Raw genomic sequence first — 19,465 nt, forward strand, 5'->3', positions numbered from 1 at the left:
AGCTCTCCTGATCCCCCACTTACTCTGCAGTGGGGCAATGCTTCTAAAGATTGTCAACACCTAGTGTGCTACCGACTGAGCTTGGCCAGACCATCACTTTGATGATACAGCTGGGGTATGAGGGTTTCCAGAGAGGCAGCCTAGGTGAGTTCCCAGATGATCACAGGCTCTTTGAGCATTCACAGGACATAGTGAGCACTCAGCAGTGCGAGCAACTAGGAACCTGTAAGTAGCAAAAAAGGTGTGCGTTTAAATCCACATACTGCAACAATGATGGTTGAGCCAGGTCACCCCAATCTTGAGGGGGCACCTCAAGTCCACCAAGTTGCATACTGCCCCTGGCTCGGGCAGCCACCCTCCAGCAATCCCGACAGTTTTTAAGGATATTTCAGATTTTTGTCAGCCTCATGCACCCCTCCACAGCCATGCGGTGTCCAGGCCCTGCTTGTAAATATTTCCACTAATTCAACCCCCCCCCCCGAGTCTGCTGCCTAAGAAAGGCGGAGCATCACAGAGGAGTGGAACATGAAGTGTTCAAGCCATTAATGATATTAAAATCCATGAGAATGATGGTTTTGTATTGATCCGCCAGCGCAGGGTGCAAACCTCGACATTGCCGCCAGCGAGGGACCAGAGCATGGCGTCAGAGTTAGCGCCAGGCACAAAACGGATCGCAATTCTCACTTCCAGAGAAGCGAGCATCCAGCCCTTAGTCTCTCAGATGTAGAATTCCAGCCCAGATATATGAGAAGGGAAGACACATCCTGTCATTATCGGAGCACAATTACTGAATATCTGCAAGATGCTCAATCTAATCCTGTAAAGCGCATTGCCCAATTGACATGGGTGAGGGCCAAAAAACATCCAGTCTTTAAAAAGTGCAAGACAGGCTTAATCTCTATTCCAAATCAAGCATTTTATGAATGATGGTGACTATAGCATGGCTGTTCTCAAGCCTCTTCCATCCACAATGGACTTGAGTTGTCAGATTTTTTGGGATGGCTTCTTCGGCACCTATAATCAGTGTGGGAGCCTGAGCCACGAGGTTGCAACAGGGAAGGCGAGAAGTGCAGATGTAACCCTAGGGCATGACAGTGGCTTTCTGGCTGAGAGTGGGAGATCTGCTATAGTTGGTCAATGCAAATTAATATGTTGGATCTATCTGCCCAAGGCAGAAGGAGGATTTCAGAAAGGAGGCTGTGCTCAATACTTCCTTCTTGATGGCAGTGCTCAGATTCAGGAGGAGAAGAACGGCCCGGTACAATCCAGGCCCGCTTAATGAGGACCCCCGGCCTGAGGTGCATGGTCAGTGGGAGCCCAGGAAGAACCAGAGACTGAGGTGATCGGTCCCATCCCACGGAGATGACCATCACAAACACGGTTCCACCAAAGTCATTTTTCGTATTTGGACTCGAGCAGGAGACAGTTCCGCCACATTTCACAAGACAAGAATCTGACGCCGCATGGACTAGGAAGCCATACATTGCGCGGTTGTTTGAAGTGGGGTGTGGGGATGACCTTGGCAAGATATTCATATTCATTGATGATGTGTTGAAGGCTGTGAAGAAGATGTTGTAGCCTTCTGCGCAGCCTTCAACACATCATCAATGAAGATGAACATCTTGCCAAGGTCATCCCCACACCCCCACTACTAGCCTCCAAACAACCGCACAACCTCAAACAAACCATTGTTTGCAGCAAATTACCCAGCCTTCAGAACAGCGACCACGACACCACACAACCCTGCCAAGGCAATCTCTGCAAGACATGCAAAATCATCGACATGGATACCATCATTACACGTGGAAACACCACCCACCAGGTACGCGGCACATACTCGTGCGACTCGACCAATGTAGTCTACCTCATATGCTGCAGGAAAGGATGTCCCGAAGCATGGTACATTGGCGAGACCATGCAGACACTGCGACAACGAATGAATGGGCATCGTGCGACAATCACCAGGCAGGAATGTTGCCTTCCAGTCGGGGAACACTTCAGCAGTCAAGGGCATTCAGCCTCTGATCTCCGGGTAAGCGTTCTCCAAGGCAGTCTTCAGGACACGCGACAACGCAGAATTGCAGAGCAAAAGCTTATAGCTAAGTTCCGCACGCATGAGTGCGGCCTCAACCGGGATCTTGGATTCATTTTGCATTACATTCACCCCCCACCATCTGGCCTGGACTTGCAAAATCCTACCAACTGTCCTGGCTTGAGACAATTCACACCTCTTTAACCTGGGATTATCCCTCTCTCTGGATCTGTAATGATTTGATTACCCGCAAATGCTCGCATTCCAAGCATTGTCCGACATCTCTGACTTTGTCTATATAAATGTTTCTGGAACATACCTCTCCATTCACCTGAGGAAGGAGCAGTGCTCCGAAAGCTCGTGTTTGAAACAAACCTGTTGGACTTTAACCTGGTGTTGTAAGACTTCTTACTGTGCTCAGCCCAGTACAACGCCAGCATCTCCACGTCAAGGAGAGAGTAACTAACATGAATCTGCCCAACATCACACAAATCTGAGGCTCACAATACAACTTAGATAACCCTTGCAAAAAGAGGGAACATACATGCATACAAACAATGCATTCAAATTATGAAGTCCTTGTCTCTCCTCCATCTTTTGCTCTACCATAGAGTCCCTACTGTGCCGAAGAAGGACATTCAGCCCATGACGTCTGCACTGACCATCTGAAAGAGCAACCTCCATAGACCTACTCTGTATCCCTGTAACCCCACCTAACCTGCATTAAGGGGCAATTTTAACATGGCCAATCCACCTAACCTACACATCTTTGGACTGTGGGATTAAATTGGAGCACCTGGAGGAAACCAACGCAGACATAAGAACATAAGAACTAGGAGCAGGAGTAGGCCATCTGGACCCTGGAGCATGCTCCACCATTCAATGAGATCATGGCTGCTCTTTTGTGGACTCAGCTCCACTTTCCGGCCTGAACACCATACCCCTTAATCCCTTTATTCTTCAAAAAACTATCTATCTTTACCTTAAAAACATTTAATGAAGGAGCCTCAACTGCTTTACTGGGCAAGGAATTCCATAGATTCACAACCCTTTGGGTGAAGAAGTTCCTCCTAAACTCAGTTCTAAATCTACTTCCCCTTATTTTGAGGCTATGTCCCCTAGTTCTGCTTTCACTCGCCAGTGGAAACAACCTGCCCGCATCTATCCTATCTATTCCCTTCATAATTTTAAATGTTTCTATAAGATCCCACCTCATCCTTCTAAATTCCAACGAGCACAGTCCCAGTCTACTCAACCTCTCCTCATAATCCAACCCCTTCAGCTCTGGGATTAACCTAGTGAATCTCCTCTGCACACCCTCCAGTGCCAGTATGTCCTTTCTCAAGTAAGGAGACCAAAACTGAACACAATACTCCAGGTGTGGCCTCACTAACACCTTATACAATTGCAACATAACCTCCCTAGTCTTAAACTCCATCCCTCTAGCAATGAAGGACAGAATTCCATTTGCCTTCTTAATCACTTGTTGCACCTGTAAACCAACTTTCTGTGACTCATGCACTAGCACACCCAGGTCTCTCTGCACAGCGGCATGCTTTAATATTTCATCGTTTAAATAATAATCCCGTTTGCTGTTATTCCTACCAAAATGGATAACCTCACATTTGTCAACATTGTATTATATCTGCCAGACCCTAGCCCATTCACTTAACCTATCCAAATCCCTCTGCAGACTTCCAGTATCCTCTGCACTTTTCGCTTTACCACTCATCTTAGTGTCATCTGCAAACTTGGACACATTGCCCTTGGTCCCCAACTCCAAATCATCTATGTAAATTGTGAACAATTGTGGGCCCAACATGGATCCCTGAGGGACACCACTAGCTACTGATTGCCAACCAGAGAAACACCCACGAATCCCCACTCTTCATGTTCTATTAATTAACCAATCCTCTATCCATGCTACTACTTTACCCTTAATGCCATGCATCTTTATCTTATGCAGCAACCTTTTGTGTGGCACCTTGTCAAAGGCTTTCTGGAAATCCAGATATACCACATCCATTGGCTCCCCGTTATCTACTGCACTGGTAATGTCCTCAAAAAAATCCACTAAATTAGTTAGGCACGACCTGCCCTTTATGAACCCATGCTGCGTCTGCCCAATGGGACAATTTCTATCCAGATGGCTCGCTATTTCTTCCTTGATGATAGATTCCAGCATCTTCCCTACTACCGAAGTTAAGCTCACTGGCCTATAATTTCCTGCTCTCTGCCTACCTCCTTTTTTAAACAGTGGTGTCACGTTTGCTAAGTTCCAACCCACCGGGACCACCCCAGAGTCTAGTGAATTTTGGTAAATCATCATTAGTGCATCTGCAATTTCCCTAGCCATCTCTTTTAGCACTCTGGGATGCATTCCATCAGGGCCAGGAGACTTGTCTACCTTTAGCCCCATTAGCTTGCCCATCACTACCTCCGTAGTGATAATAATCCTCTCAAGGTCCTCACCTGTCATAGCCTCATTTCTATCAGTCGCTGGCATGTTATTTGTGTCTTCCACTGTGAAGACCAACCCAAAAAACTCTTAGCCACTCTTTTTTGTTTTATATATTTGTAAAAACGTTTACTGTCTGTTTTTATATTCTGAGCAAGTTTACTCTCATACTCTATCTTACTCTTCTTTATAGCTTTTTTAGTAGCTTTCTATTGCCCCCTAAAGATTTCCCAGTACTCTAGTCTCCCACCAATCTTTGCCACTTTATACGCTTTTTCCTTCAATTTGATACTCCCCCTTATTTCCTTAGATATCCACGGTCGATTTTCCCTCTTTCTACCGCCCTTCCTTTTTGTTGGTCTAAACCTTTGCTGAGCACTGTGAAAAATCGCTTGGAAGGTTCTCCACTGTTCCTCAACCGTTCCACCATAAAGTCTTTGCTCCCAGAGTACCTTAGCTAGTTCTTCTCTCATCCTATTGTAATCTCCTTTGTTTAAACACAAAACAGTAGTATTTGATTTTACTTTCACACCCTCCATCTGTATTTTAAATTCCACCATATTGTGATCACTCCTTCCGAGAGGATCCCTAACTATGAGATCATGAATCAATCCTGTCTCATTACACAGGACAAGATCTAGGACCGCTTGTTCCCTCGTAGGTTCCATTACATACTGTTCTAGGAAACTATCGCGGATACATTCTATAAACTCCTCCTCAAGGTTGCCTTGACCGACCTGGTTAAACAATCAACATGTAGATTAAAATCCCCCATGATAACTGCTGTACCATTTCTACAGGCATCAGTTATTTCTTTGTTTATTGCCTGCCCCACCATAACGTTACTATTTGGTGGCCGATAGACTACTCCTATCAGTGACTTTTTTCCTTACTATTCCTGATTTCCACCCAAATGGATTCAACCTTATCGTCCATAGCACCGATGTCATCCTTAAATAACAGAGCAACACCACCTCCCTTACCATCCACTCTGTCCTTCCGAATAGTTTGCTACCCTCGGATATTTAACTCCCAGTCGTGACCATCCTTTAACCATGTTTCAGTAATGGCCACTAAATCATAGTCATTCACGATGATTTGTGCCATCAACTCATTTACTTTATTCTGAATACTACGAGCATTCAGGTAAAGTACACTTATGTTGGTTTTTTTTTACCTCTGTTTTGAATCTTAACATCTCCAGTTTTATTCCTTTTAGTATTACTGGGCCTATTCACTGAGCTCCCCTCAGTCACTGTACCTTGTACTGTCGCCCTTTTTGATTTTTGACTATGTCTTCTCTGCCTTGCACTTTCCCCCTTACTTCCTTTTGCTTCTGTCCCTGTTTTACTATCTTCCAAATTCCTGCATCGGTTCCCATCCCCCTGCGACATTAGTTTAAACTCTCTCCAACAGCTCTAGCAAACACCCCCCCCCCCAGGACATCGGTTCCAGTCCTGCCCAGGTGCAGACCGTCCGGTTTGTACTGGTTCCACCTCCCCCAGAACCGGTCCCAATGCCCCAGGAATTTGTCTCCCTCCCTCTTGCACCATCTCTCGAGCCACGCATTCATCCTATCTATCCTGACATTCCTAATCTGACTAGCTCGTGGCACTGGTAGCAATCCTGAGATTACTACCTTTGAGGTCCTACTTTTTAGTTTAACTCCTAACTCCCTGAATTCCGCTTGTAGGACCTCATCCCATTTTTTGTGGGGGGAAAAAGTACAAACTCCATAGACAGTCATCCAAGGCCGGATTTGAACCCAGCACCCTGGTGCTGTGAGGCAGCAGTGTGAACCACGGTGCCATCATGCCGCTCAAGTCTTATGACTGCCACTCGCAGCTCTGCTTGATGTTTCTCCACCTGTCATTGCATCTCTCGCATGCTAGTGACAGCCATTTAGAAAGTTTCATCATCTGATTCGGACAAGACTGCTACTTATTCTCCAGCAGTCCTCCGAGTGCCAGATTCCTGGGCTGTCATTGCCGTCGGCTGCTGTAGAGAAATTTCATTGAGATGTTCTCCAGGATGTGATCCAAAGCCTAATCTAGGGCTGTGATCCACCAGGGTGTGCGTCTCTGAGGTGGTAAAGGGTGAGCAGGTGAATGCAGTGACAGGTCTTCATCTGAAATATCCTCACCATCCTCCACTGAGGGGGGTGGGGCAATTCTGCTAGTCTGTCTGAGCCTTCTGGAGCCTGTAAGAGACACAAGACAGATTTAGTTCATGAACATACAGAATGCAACACTGAATGTGTCTTGCTGTGAATGTCAGGATGTGATGAATATATCCATACTGAGTTCCTGTGAATGGCCGATCTTGCCTTCGGCACAAGGGCGATCCCATTAGGTAGTGGTGGGGTGGTTGTGGACAAGTCAGTGACCATCCTGCCATATGATTTGAAGAGCCGCTCACCGATGCACAATTAATGAGTTTCCAAGTATCAAATCAGGCACGATTTCCCGCCCCCACAGCACAGCAGAAAATGTGCCGCTTATCCCATCCACCAGAGCACTTAGTCCCAAGAACAGAAAAATCCACCCATTATAACTGAAATATCTGTCAACAATTTTGTAGAATACAGAACTAGAAACAGAGTGGTCACTGAAGTTTAATCTTTATTAGAAATATTCAAATTCACTTGTTAGATGAAGTTTAACACAAGAGGTCTCAGTAATTCATCAAGTAGGCACAATATTAAACACCAGTCTATCATTCATTTAGTTCACAGCTTCTTTCACTCCAGCAGCTATTATTGAGGTCCTTGAATAAATTAAAACTGCTCATGGAAATAATCCATTTTGACTGAATGCTCACATAATCAACTGGAAATGAAATTAAATGATGATTTTAATGAATATGCAAATACATAAAACATATCAGCATACCTTAAATATTAGCTGGAGCTTGCAAGTTCAGTTTCAGATATTAGCATAAGGTTATGCTTGCAGTCATGTTTGTCACATTGCTCATCACATACATTTATTTTCATATAACTCCATTGATCTTGGGAATAAAAACAGTCTCTCTCTCTCTGATTGCTTCCATTGGAGCTCAGAGTCTCACCTTATTTTAAGTGTCTCACCTCATATTCAGAAGTTTGTGGGCTCATAGTCCCACTCCATCAAATAAGCGCTGAACTCTAGGCTGAAACACCAGTGCATTACTGAGACGTTGCTGTACTGCCAGGGGCGCCATCTTTCAGATGAGACATTAAACCGTTTAAACTGTTTAGTCTTTCACGTAGACATAAAAATTCCCATGGCATTATTTCAAACAACAGTAGAGGCGTTTCCCAAGGGTCTTGGTCAATATTTATCCCTCAAATATCATAAAACACAGATTATATGATCATTGTCACATTGGAAGTTTGTTCTGCACAAAATTCACAAGTACTTCAGTGGCTGTAAAATGCTTTGCACTGTCCTTGGGTGATAGAATTTTATGTAATGCAATTTTCTTTCTAATTTAAATGCACTCAAAAATTCAACATCAGAGGCCCAATAGTTTAAAAAGGATTCCTAAACTTCATATTTGAACATTGCAAATCTGATTCTTATGTTTGAAGTGAACTGAATGCTCATTATGCAGATCCACTGACATTCCCAGTTGCTTGGAGACACACATGATAGATTTTAACATCATACCAAACAAATATCTGTGCTGCTGCAATTTTGGTGCTTTCGGGGAAGTGTGTTTGTACTTACTTAACACTAATGTGATGTATATACATGGCATTATGAAGCATAATTTTGGTGTTGCACCCTTACTGGGTTCACTCCAGTCGGAATGTTAATAGTTTTGTACTTTTACAGCCAGCTTGCTTACTTTCTACCATTGAGTGAGTGTGCAGTCAGCAGACTGCAGACAGGAATCACACATAAGCAGAACCTGAGGAGCATCACAGCTTCCATCAAATCAAGGTGTCATCATGCTCCTGCCTGAACTAATGACTCACTCACTCACATGGCCAACCCAGGCTCATCACCCTGGTAATAGAGAAACATTAGAACAAAGAAACAGGAGGAGGCTATTCAGCCCTTTTAGTCTGCTCCGCCATTCATTATGATCATGGCTGATCATCAAGTTCAATGCCGTGAGCCCACCTTTCCCCTGATATCCCTTGCTTCCTTTAGCCCCAAGAGCTATATCTAATTCCTTCTTAAAATTACACAATGTTTTAGCCTCAACTACTTCTTGTGGTAGCGAATTCCACAGATCCACCACTTTTTGGGTGAAGAGATTTCTCCTCATCTCAGTCCGAAAAGGTTTATCCCTTATCCTCAAACTATGTTACCTAGTCCGGACTCTCCCACCATTGGGAACATTCTTTTCTGAATCTACCCTAATCCTAATTCGGCCCATCGAGTCTGCACCGACCCACTTAAGCCCTCACTTCCACCCTATCCCCATAACCCAATAACCCCTCCTAACCTTTTACATACTAAGGGCAATTTAGCAAGGCCAATCCACCTAACCTGCACTTCTTTGGACTGTGGGAGGAAACCGGAGCACCCAGAGGAAACCCACGCAGACACGAGGAGAACGTACAGACTCCATACAGACAGTGACCCAGCAGGGAATTGAATCTAGGACCCTGGCGCTGTGAAGCCACAGTGCTAGCCTCTTGTGCTACCGTGCTGCCCCATGGGTTGTGGGGGCAAAACCCACGCAGACATGGGGAGAATGTGCAACCTCCACACAGAGTGACCCAGGGCCGGGATTCAAACCCAGATCCTCATTGCAGTAGGCTGCAGTGCTAACCACTGTGTGTGTGAGAGAGAGAGAGAGAGAGAGAGAGAGAGAGAGAGAGAGAGAATCCCTGAATAACTCCCAGCACCCCTTGACCTCCTGGTTCATGAAGTTGACTATCTGACACAGTATCCGGTGCCCAGCGTTACCTCAATTCTCCGCTGTCCATCATACTTCATCGCTATATCAACCACGGTCACTGCCCTCACCCCTTCAAAATAGCCTATGGGTTGACTTCTGGTTGCTCCCTCCCTTAATATCAGCAGCAGTGGGGTTCACCATATGTTGGGGCAAATGAATTTCCATGTGCATCTTGAGGACTGTTGGATCCCCCAGGTCATGGGGTAGTCGCAACTGCAAGGCTCGACACTATCCCACCTGATGCCCAACCTTTATTCCTTCATTCTTTTTTCAACCCTTCACGTCAACTGTGAGGCTGTGGTCAGCTAACAATAGTGAGGGTCAAATGATGATAGACAATTAGTTTGATGAGCACAACTACTCTCTGAGGCAGGGAGGGGCTACAGTAACAGGTGCAGGTCAGACTCAGGCTTTGTCATCGTCTGTTCTCATTGCCGTCATATTGTAACAGTTAAGACCCCTGGGAAGCCACTGCATCATCTCTGAGTGATTGCATAGCAGCACCACCAAACCCCCAAACCACCATCCCCAAATACCCCCAGCCTGAACATCACTGTCCTGCCTTCTTTTGCAGGGTCACATCCAACCAGCCCCTTAGGCTGGTGACCTCCATTCTTCTCAATCTCTTTCTCCCCACTTCATGAGCCCCGCTCCCCCAGTCGGCCCAGACCATTGGCTACTGCTATCCGTGAGTTCATTCTCACTTCTTAGCTTAAGATTCATTAATGGCAGTAAAAAAGTTTTCAGACAAGAGCCGTTGCTCTGTAATCTCCGAAGGCAGTTAGCAGCTGGGAATGAAAAAAGACTTTTCACTAGAATCTCTCAACAGCTGTATAAATATACTGAGTTTAAAACAGACACATAGCAGGCTTACTGGTAATACAGATCTACCACGACCCTCAGTCTAGGAGTGACCCCTGACCTGCCCTCCTCAGCCCTGCATTCCTGAATGAACCCCCCCGCCATAATTGTCCAGTGGTAACCTTCCTCTTGTGCACCATGGTACACTGTAGAGAGTTGTACTACCTCCTTCCTCCCTTTCAGAGTCTATGATGTTTGGTTCACATTTTTACAGAGTGGTAGTAATTCTTGCCCATGTGACTTAACGCTGGTGGGTGGGAAGATTCAGTGATGCTGGGTCAGCTGACTTTAAACTCGCTAATTACATTAAAATGGATAAAAATGCATTTTTTTTTTCATTCTTGGGATGGTGGCGTCGCTGGCTAGGCCAGCATTTGTTGCCCATCCCTAATTACCCCTGAACTGAGTGGCTTGCTGGGCCATTTTAGAGGTGGGGGGGGGGGGGGGGGGGAAGTTGAGTCAATCGCAACCCCTTTCTGGGCATGAACCTGATTATATCAGCAGTGAGGGCCTGGGAAGATTGCGCTCCAAAATCTAGCTGGCGCAAATCCTGTTTGTGGCATCTCGATATTTTACGGTCATTACGGATTTGCTAAGAGACCTGCAAAATGTGTCCATTGTCACTTCTGTGGATGGTGATGGTCTTTCTTTTCTGATGTGCTGGCCAACACATCCTACTGCCTTTCCTGATATTGTCACACAAAAATCCAAAAGGAACTGAGATACCAGCTGTAATGAGTGAGATTTTATTCAGATGGAGTAATAATAACATTAAATCAACTACCTGCACTATGATCAGTCTCATCTCTGTATCCCGAGGCTAGGCAATACATGTGGAGCAAAGTTAAAATCAATTTACAAAGACCTCATTCAGAAATTTAACTGCATCAATAACTACTCACCTGCATGCAATAATTTAATCTTGATTTGCCAGGTAGGTTTCCAGCATCCAGGTCCATTCCCATTAAACCCAGATGTGAACATGTTTGTGGATTGTGGTCCTGACCAAGAATTCATTCATTTTAACTGCTAACCCGCTCCCAACGCACCTGTTCATGGGTGTCGGGTCCCCCCTCCCCACAGTAAAACCATTTTCCGGTGAATGAAAGCCATTTATACCTTGAGCCTCAGCAGCAAAAATATTTTTAAAATGTAATTATTATTATTTTGCATTTTAGTGTTCAAGTGGTCTGGTGTACGTGAGTGGGTGAAGCATTTACTTCTTCACCATCATGCTGGCCTGCATGATTTCAATTTCCCAAATAGACAGACATGTTCTTGCCCTGTCATAATGATCCAGAGAGGTGCATGTGTCAGTCTTGTTCATTTGAATCAGGTTTTAGAAATCTAAATAATTATAAATATCTACATATTTCAATCAAATGACAACTCAACGCTCATTGATGATTGAAACATTTTTAGCAACACCTATCTACAACTTATATAAAAGTAAATGTAGCCTGTACCTACTACTGTGAAGCATTTACTTGCTGCATCATATTTCTGCTATTACACTTTCACTGTTGTGCTTTTACCATCACATAAGGTAAATGAGTTGATGGCGCAAATCATCGTGAATGACTATGATTTAGTGGCCATTAGTGAAACATGGTTAAAGGATGGTCACGACTGGGAGTTAAATATCCAAGGGTATCAAACTATTCGGAAGGACAGAGTGGATGGTAAGGGAGGTGGTGTAGCTCTGTTATTTAAGGATGACATCCGGGCAGGAGTGAGAGATGACATTGGTGCTATGGAGGATAAGGTTGAATCCATTTGGGTGGAAATCAGGAATAGTAAGGCAAAAAAGTCACTGATAGGAGTAGTCTACAGGCCACCAAATAGTAGCATTATGGTGGGGCGGGCAATAAACAAAGAAATAATTGATGCATGTAGAAATGGTACAGCAGTTATCATGGGGGATTCTAATGCACATGTCGATTGGTTTAACCAGGCCAGTCAAGGCAGTCTTGAGGAGGAGTTCATAAAATGTAAGTGCGATAGTTTCCTAAAACAGTATGTAATGGAACCTACGAGGGAACAAGCGATCCTAGATCTGGTCCTGTGTATTGAGACAGGATTGACTAATGATCTCATAGTTAGGGATCCACTCAGAAGGAGCAATCACAATATGGTGGAATTTAAAATACAGATGTTGGGTGAGAAGGTAAAATCAAACACTAGTGTTTTGTGCTTAAACAAAGGAGATTACAATAGGATGTGAGAAGAGCTGGCTAAGATAGACTGGGAGCAAAGACTTTATGCTGAAACAGTTGTGGAACAGTGGAGAACGTTCAAAGCGATTTTTCACAGTGCTCAGCAAACGTTTATGCCAACAAAAAGGAAGGGAAAGAGGGAAAATCGACCTTGGATATCTCAGGAAATAAGGGAGAGTATCAAATTGAAGGAAAAAGCGTACAAAGTGGCAAAGATTAGTGGGAGACTAGAGGATTAGGAAATCTTTAGGACGCAACAGAGAGCTACTAAAAAAGCTATAAAGAAGAGTAAGATAGATTATGAGAGTAAACTTGCTCAGAATATAAAAGCACATAGTAAAAGTTTCTACAAATATATAAAACAAAAAAGAGTGGCTCAGGTAAATATTGGTCCTCGACTCTTGGGTGGTCCCGACGGATTGGAAATTAGCAATGTGACACAACTGTTTAAAATTATAGGCCAGTTAGCTTAACTTCCGTAGTAGGGAAGATGCTGGAATCTTTCATCAAGGAAGAAATAGCGAGGCATTTGGATGGAAATTGTCCCATTGGACAGACGCAGCATGGGTTCATAAAGGGCAGGTCGTGCCTAACTAATTTAGTGGAATTTTTTTGAGGACATTACGTGTGCGGTAGACAACGGGGAGCCAATGGATGTGGTATATCTGGATTTACAGAAAGCTTTTGACAAGGTACCACATAAAACATTGCTGTAACCTTCTGCAACCTCAAAGGTTGGTTTAGCACAGTGGGCTAAATAGCTGGCTTGCAATGCAGAACAATGCCGGCAGCGTGGGTTTAATTCCCGTACCGGCCTCCCAGAACAGGCGCTGGAATGTGGCGACTAGGGGATTTTCACAGTAACTTCATTGAAGCCAACTCGTGACAATAAGCGATTATTATTATTATGCATAAGATAATGATGCATGGCATTAAGGGTAAAGTAGCAGCATGGATAGAGGATTGGTTAACTAATAGAAAGCAAAGAGTGGGGATTAATGGGTGTTTCGCTGGTTGGCAATCAGTAGCTAGTGGTGTCCCTCAGGGATCAGTGTTGGGCCCACAATTGTCACAATTTACATAGATGATTTGCTGGGGGATCTTATAGAAACATATAAAATTATGAAGGGAATAGATGGGATAGATGCGGGGAGGTTGTTTCCACTGGTGGGTGAAAGCAGAACTAGGGGGCATAGCCGCAAAATAAGGGGAAGTAGATTTAGGACTGAGCTTAGGAGGTACTTCTTCACCCAAAGGGTTGTGAATCTATGGAATTCCCTGCCCAGCGGAGCAGTTGAGGCTCCTTCATTAAATGTTTTCAAGATAAAGATAGATAGATTTTTGAAGAATAAAGGAATGAAGGGTTATTGTGTTTGGCGGGGGGGGGGGGGGGGGGTAAAGTGGAGCTGAGTCCACAAAAGATCAGCTATGATCTCACTGAATGGCAGAGCAGGCTCGAAGGGCCAGATGGCCTACTCCTGCTCCTAGTTCTTATGTTATCACATTATGTAAACTGACTCAAAGCAAAATATCAGCATATCTGAACTTAAATATACAAATCAAGTCAGACAATAACACAAAGAAAAACGAGCAATGTGACACTACAGAGAATTAATGTAAGGAATCAAGTTAGAATAAGCAATCGGGGCCAAAATATTTTGAGAAAATCTTTTTTTCCCCATTTTGTTCTCTGTAATTGAAATACCAGGTCCGGTCTTCAACTTCCACCCAAACCAGATAAGAAGTGTCTTTGTGCCACGTTCCCATTTCTGGCTTCAGGAGGTCCAAACCACTCTCATTTCAGGCATTATCTGACTGCTTCCACCAAGCTCCAAGTGCTAAGTAAGCAATCCACTGCAGTTTACCATTGGTGGTAAGGCGGGAAGTCAGCCAGCTCCCATGCTGAACCAGCCAAGGTGCATTTGGGGAATGGCCTGATCCAAGGGAGGCTTCAAATACCCAGCAATGGCTAAGTTTATTTGTGAGCCTTAGGAGAACACTGGTGCCTTTGACTGCAAAAATTAAAGTAAAATACTCCTGAGCTGTTTTCTGAATAGCCTCTTTACAGATCACTGGTTAGATTTGGAACAAATGGACGGAGCATACTTTCCATCCATTGTATCTGGAAAATGCCACTTATGTCCTTTAACCAGCACAGAATACTGATTTGCACAATCAGTCTTCCACCCAAATCAGGCTGTACCACTGTTGGTTCATTTACAGGCTTTCTGTAAATTTAAAAGGATGGAAAATCAGGCATCATTGCCTGCTATTTCCTAATCAGCAGAGATCTCCATGCTAACTTGAAATTTGGCCTAGGGCCTCATTTCAATAATTTGCTATTGCCAATCATGCTTCCGAAGGATGATTATACATTTGTCGAGGGGGGGTTCCAGGCTGGGTGCCTGACTGGCAGTAGATCTCCAATAAATCCCTTGGTGGAGGTTTTTGGCAGATTTGGCCAGATGGAGATGACAACAGGAGGAGGAGACGATGATGGGCTGGCAGCAGCCTTTGGAAATCCTGTGGAGTAGGTAGAGTTCTCCTGCTCATCAACTTTAATTACTATTTTGTTAATCGTTACAGCTTAGTCACAGCAACCACTCAAGATTCTTGGTTAGAAAAGGGACACAGCAAGGACCAATTTCTCATCCAAGGTTTCGAGTACTTGGAGCACATATGTTGAATAAATTCAAGAATTGATAGGGAAATAAGAACGTGTTAGAGGGATAACTTCTTATTCTGTGAAGTCAGTTTCCTGAGAACCAAAGCTGTATAACATTCTGATACTTACGGCTGCTCTTTGTGCACATATGTCCCTTAAATGGTCCCATCAGGGAATACTTAGGAATCATGGCTGATTGAAGTCCTAAGCAGCAGAGGAAATAACAATGAGTACAATCAGCAACAAGCAAATGTTTTACACTCAAGCTCAGCAGTCCAAGCATCTGCTGAGAAAGGAAAAAAAAATACACTCCTAAGTAAGTTTCCACACTCAGTTTCCACACTTACTGAAAATATTCAAGTTGCCAAGTTACTTGTTCAATAGGATTCATCTCCTCACCCCCAGCGAGGCAAAGACTTCGGCCCCTGCCCCTGTCTGGAGCTCCAGCAAGGCCGACACCCCGAATATGGCCCCTCGAGGACTGGGTTCGAGCTCCAACTGTAACACGGTCCAGATGGTGCTAAAGAAGGTGCTCCAGAACTTCCTCAGTTTTAGGCATCACCAAAACATATGCACATGATTGGCCAGCCCCATCCCGCACTGGTGGGAGCCGGGGGCAGATCTTAGCCATTGCCTCGCTGGTGGCGAGGAGGCAGATCTTACTGGGTTGGGGTTAGTTTCTCCGTCCTGCCACAATATGGCTGGGACACTTAATGGAGTTTCTAAGCATAGAAAAGGTTAAATTTAGTTTCAGAGGGAATGAGGAAGAGTTTCATAAAATATACTGCCCGTTCATATCTCACTTTAAGTAATTAACCTCAATCAGCAGCTAAAGGGGTGGGTGGGGGGGGGGGGGGGGGATTGTTTTTGGGTTGAGGGAGGGATTGTTAAATGTTAGTTAGTTAAATATATGTATTGCAAATTATAGAAAACATTTTGAAAAAGCTAATACAAATATTTATCTTTATAAGTTACTTGATTAAAGCAACTTTTCACCTTTTTTGGAACAAAGTGTCGATCTGTGCCAATCATACCATTTACACTGAACAAAGCCGCAAGGATGTGAAACTTTTACCAATCAAGTGCAGATATGGAGCAATTCACTGGTTGACCGGTTTCACAGCGGTTTTCTGATTTTTCCCGTAGCAGTACAGTGATTTAATAATAAGTATGAACTGCAATTTACTCAGACATACTTCAACTTCAATTAGATTTCTTCTATTTTGTCATTTCAACTTGACAACGATACAGGATTAGGTATTCCTGAGATCCATCATACAATTTCAAGGATATGCTGCCTGCCATTGCTGCTTCAGGTTGGGAACGCTGGTGATGGAATCACTCTTTTAGTTTCCATGATATTGTGATGTTCACTACAGCTCATGTACACATAGTATAACAATTAAGTTCAGTTGTAATTATCACCAGATGAATACAGGGAAAACCTTTAGAAGTAATTTTTTCACACAACCTATTTATACAGAACATAGTTAATGTAGAGAAGCGTTATCAAAATTTAACAACAAGCCATGAGATATTGGGGCAGGTGAACAAAACATTGATCAGGAAGGTAGGTATTAAAGGTAAGATTTAAAGGTTTAGTGGAGTAAAGAGAGGTAAAGAGTTGGAGAGATTTAGGGAAGGGTTCAGGAGCTATGGAGGGGGGAATCTTGTGTCCTCCCTGTTGGCATGCTTGGTGGTGGGGGTCATTTATTTGGTTGGGAAGGTAACGGATGGGGATCCCTCCACCTCAACTAAATTTGTGGCATTAAGTGGCCTTGCTGCTCTGCCACTAATTGCAATTAATGCCACTCATCCTGCCACTGTCGGTATTAACCCAGCGTCGGGTGTGCACAGCAAGAAAACACGACTGCGTTTGTTTAGTGGCCCCTTGGATTGGGGATGGGGTAGCGGTCCTTGTTTAAAGTCATTCAGTGCCTGACTGAGGGACCTAGCATTGCTAAGAGGAATCGGGGCAAGGGGCTCCGATTGTTTACCGTTTGTTTACCCTGTACTCTGCGACCCCCACCCGGTGATCCCCCCCCGTCATCACTCACTTGTAGCCTAGGCCTCAAGTGGGTGCAATTCCAGCATGCAGCCACCATCTCCCCGATGGTGCTGCCATCCAAAACAGCTACTGATCTCTCTGGCAAATTTCAGTATGCAGGACTTCCATCGCTGATTGGCATTTACCAAAGGGCAGGTCATCGTGGAGAGAGGGGATGCAGAGGGTTTGCCGACTTTAAAAAAAAATTATTTCACAGGATGCGGGCATCGTTTGCTAGGGCAGCATTTGTTGCTCATCGATAATTGCCCTCAAGGTGGTGGTGGTTGGCTGCCTTCTCAAACCACTGCAGTCCATGTGGTGTAGATCCACCCACAGTACTGTCTGGAAGATCTTGACACAGCGACAGTGAAGGAATGGCAATATAGTTATGACAGGCTGCTGTGTGGCTTGGAGGGGAATTTGCAGGTGGTGGTATTCCCATGTCTCTGCTATCCTTGTCCTTGTAGATGGTTGCGGTTTTGGAAGATGCTGCTGAAGGGATCTTGCTGCCGTGCTTCTTATAGATGGTGCATACTGGTTTTTTATGCCACTGGAGTACCAGTCAAGTGAGTGGCTTTGTCCTGGATGATGTCAAGCTTCTGGAATATTGTTGGAACTGTTCGACTGGGTAAATGAAGAGTATTCCATCACGCTCATAACTTGTGCCTCGTAGATGGTGGACAGGCTTTGGGAAATCATAGGCGACTTACTTGCTGAAGAATTCCCAACCTCTGAGCTGTTCTGATAGCCACAGTATTTAAATGACTGGTCTAGTTAGGTTTCTGATCAATGGTAATGTCTAGGATGATGATAGTGGGAAATTCAACAATGGTAATTCTGTTAAATGTCAAGGCGAGGTGGCTAGACGCTCCTGTTGGAGTTGGTCATTGTCTGGCATTTATATGGGACAAAATGTTATTTGCCACTTGGCAGCCTGTGCCTGAATGTTGTCCACATTTTGCAGCATATACAGTCTGTTTCAGGATCTGAGTAGTCACAAATGGTGCTGAACATTGCAACTGATTGCACAATCATCAGCGAATATCCCCACTTCAGATGTTATGATGGAGGGACGATAATTGATGAAGCAACGGATAATGGTTGGGCCTAGGAGACTACTCTGAACAATGCCTGCATCAATCTCCTGGGAATGGGATGACTGACCTCTAATAACTGCAACCATCTTCTTTTGTGCTCAGTATGACTCCAACCAGTGGAAGTTTTTCTCCGCCTGTTTGGGGACACAGTGGGAGAATTCAGAATGTCCAAATTACCTAACAGCACGTCTTTCAGGACTTGTGGGAGGAAACCCATGCAGACTCCACACAGACAGTGACTCAAGCCGGGAATTGAACCTGGGACCCTGCCGCAGTGAAGCCACAGTGCTAACCACTATGCTACCGTGCTGCCCTTGATGATGGTGAACAGGGCAGCTAAAGTAGATAAATATCTGATGCACGATCAATTGAACAAAGACTAGAGGTGGATACAACTGAGGCTTTATTGCTCTAAGATGTGTGGCCTCCCACAGCAGCTGGCGAAATGGCTGCTGCATGGAGGACACAGATATTTATACTCCGCCTACTGGCTGGAGCCAGCAGGCAGGGACTACCGGCGAACCTGTCGTACAGGTCCTGCCATGCATCACCTAATAAAGGTGTAACAGTGGTTTACCACATTCACCCCCTGTTAAAATTGAGTCCGGCGGGGGTGGTGGAGAACCATATACAGCAATGAATTTATATTTACAATATTTGAGAGCAAAAAAAAAATGTCTTTTGAAGTCCAGTGGACCAGTTCGAGGTTGAACCGGTCCGCGGCCTTAATGTTCCACTGGGAGCAACGTAGTGGTGGCGGCGATGTCGATGCTGGCCTGATGTTCGGTGACTCCGAGAGCGTGCCAAAATCCTCTTCATCCTCGGGTGTGGGCAGGGGAAGGACGGATGGTCCTGATGGGGTTGATTCTGGGAGGGGAGGGTGAGGGGAGGGTGGCGCCGGGCCGGAGGGGTGTGTGTGTGTGGAACCTGCTGGTGCCAGGTCCCTGAGGGAGACAGTATCCTGGCAGCCGTCGGGGTACGCCACGTAGGCATACTGGGGGTTTGCATGGAGCAATTGCACCCTCTCCACCAATGGGCCCGCCTTGCGGAGTCGAGCGTGCCTACGGAGCAGGACTGGTCCTGGAGCTATGAGCCAAGTCAGGAGCGACACCCCGGATGTGGACTTCCTGGGGAAGGCAAAGAGACGTTCATGGCGTGTGTTGTTAGTGGTGGTGCACAGTAGTGACCGAGTG

At 44.9% G+C, this 19,465-nt stretch overlaps 1 protein-coding gene across 4 annotated transcripts in view; it reads right to left on the reverse strand.

Moving 5' to 3' along the window:
• The window catches only part of LOC119973452 (spermatogenesis-associated protein 7 homolog), a 278,469-nt gene that overhangs the window by 238,864 nt on the left and 20,140 nt on the right, over positions 1-19,465 (reverse strand). For all 4 annotated transcript variants that reach the window (XM_038811624.1, XM_038811643.1, XM_038811615.1 and 1 more), the window contains exon 2: positions 15,258-15,332. In XM_038811624.1, the coding sequence (XP_038667552.1) occupies positions 15,258-15,332 (75 nt within the window). The remainder of the gene's footprint in view (positions 1-15,257; positions 15,333-19,465) is intronic.

Source organism: Scyliorhinus canicula, chromosome 1 (assembly GCF_902713615.1).
Source record: "Scyliorhinus canicula chromosome 1, sScyCan1.1, whole genome shotgun sequence".
Taxonomy (NCBI): Eukaryota; Metazoa; Chordata; class Chondrichthyes; order Carcharhiniformes; family Scyliorhinidae; genus Scyliorhinus; species Scyliorhinus canicula.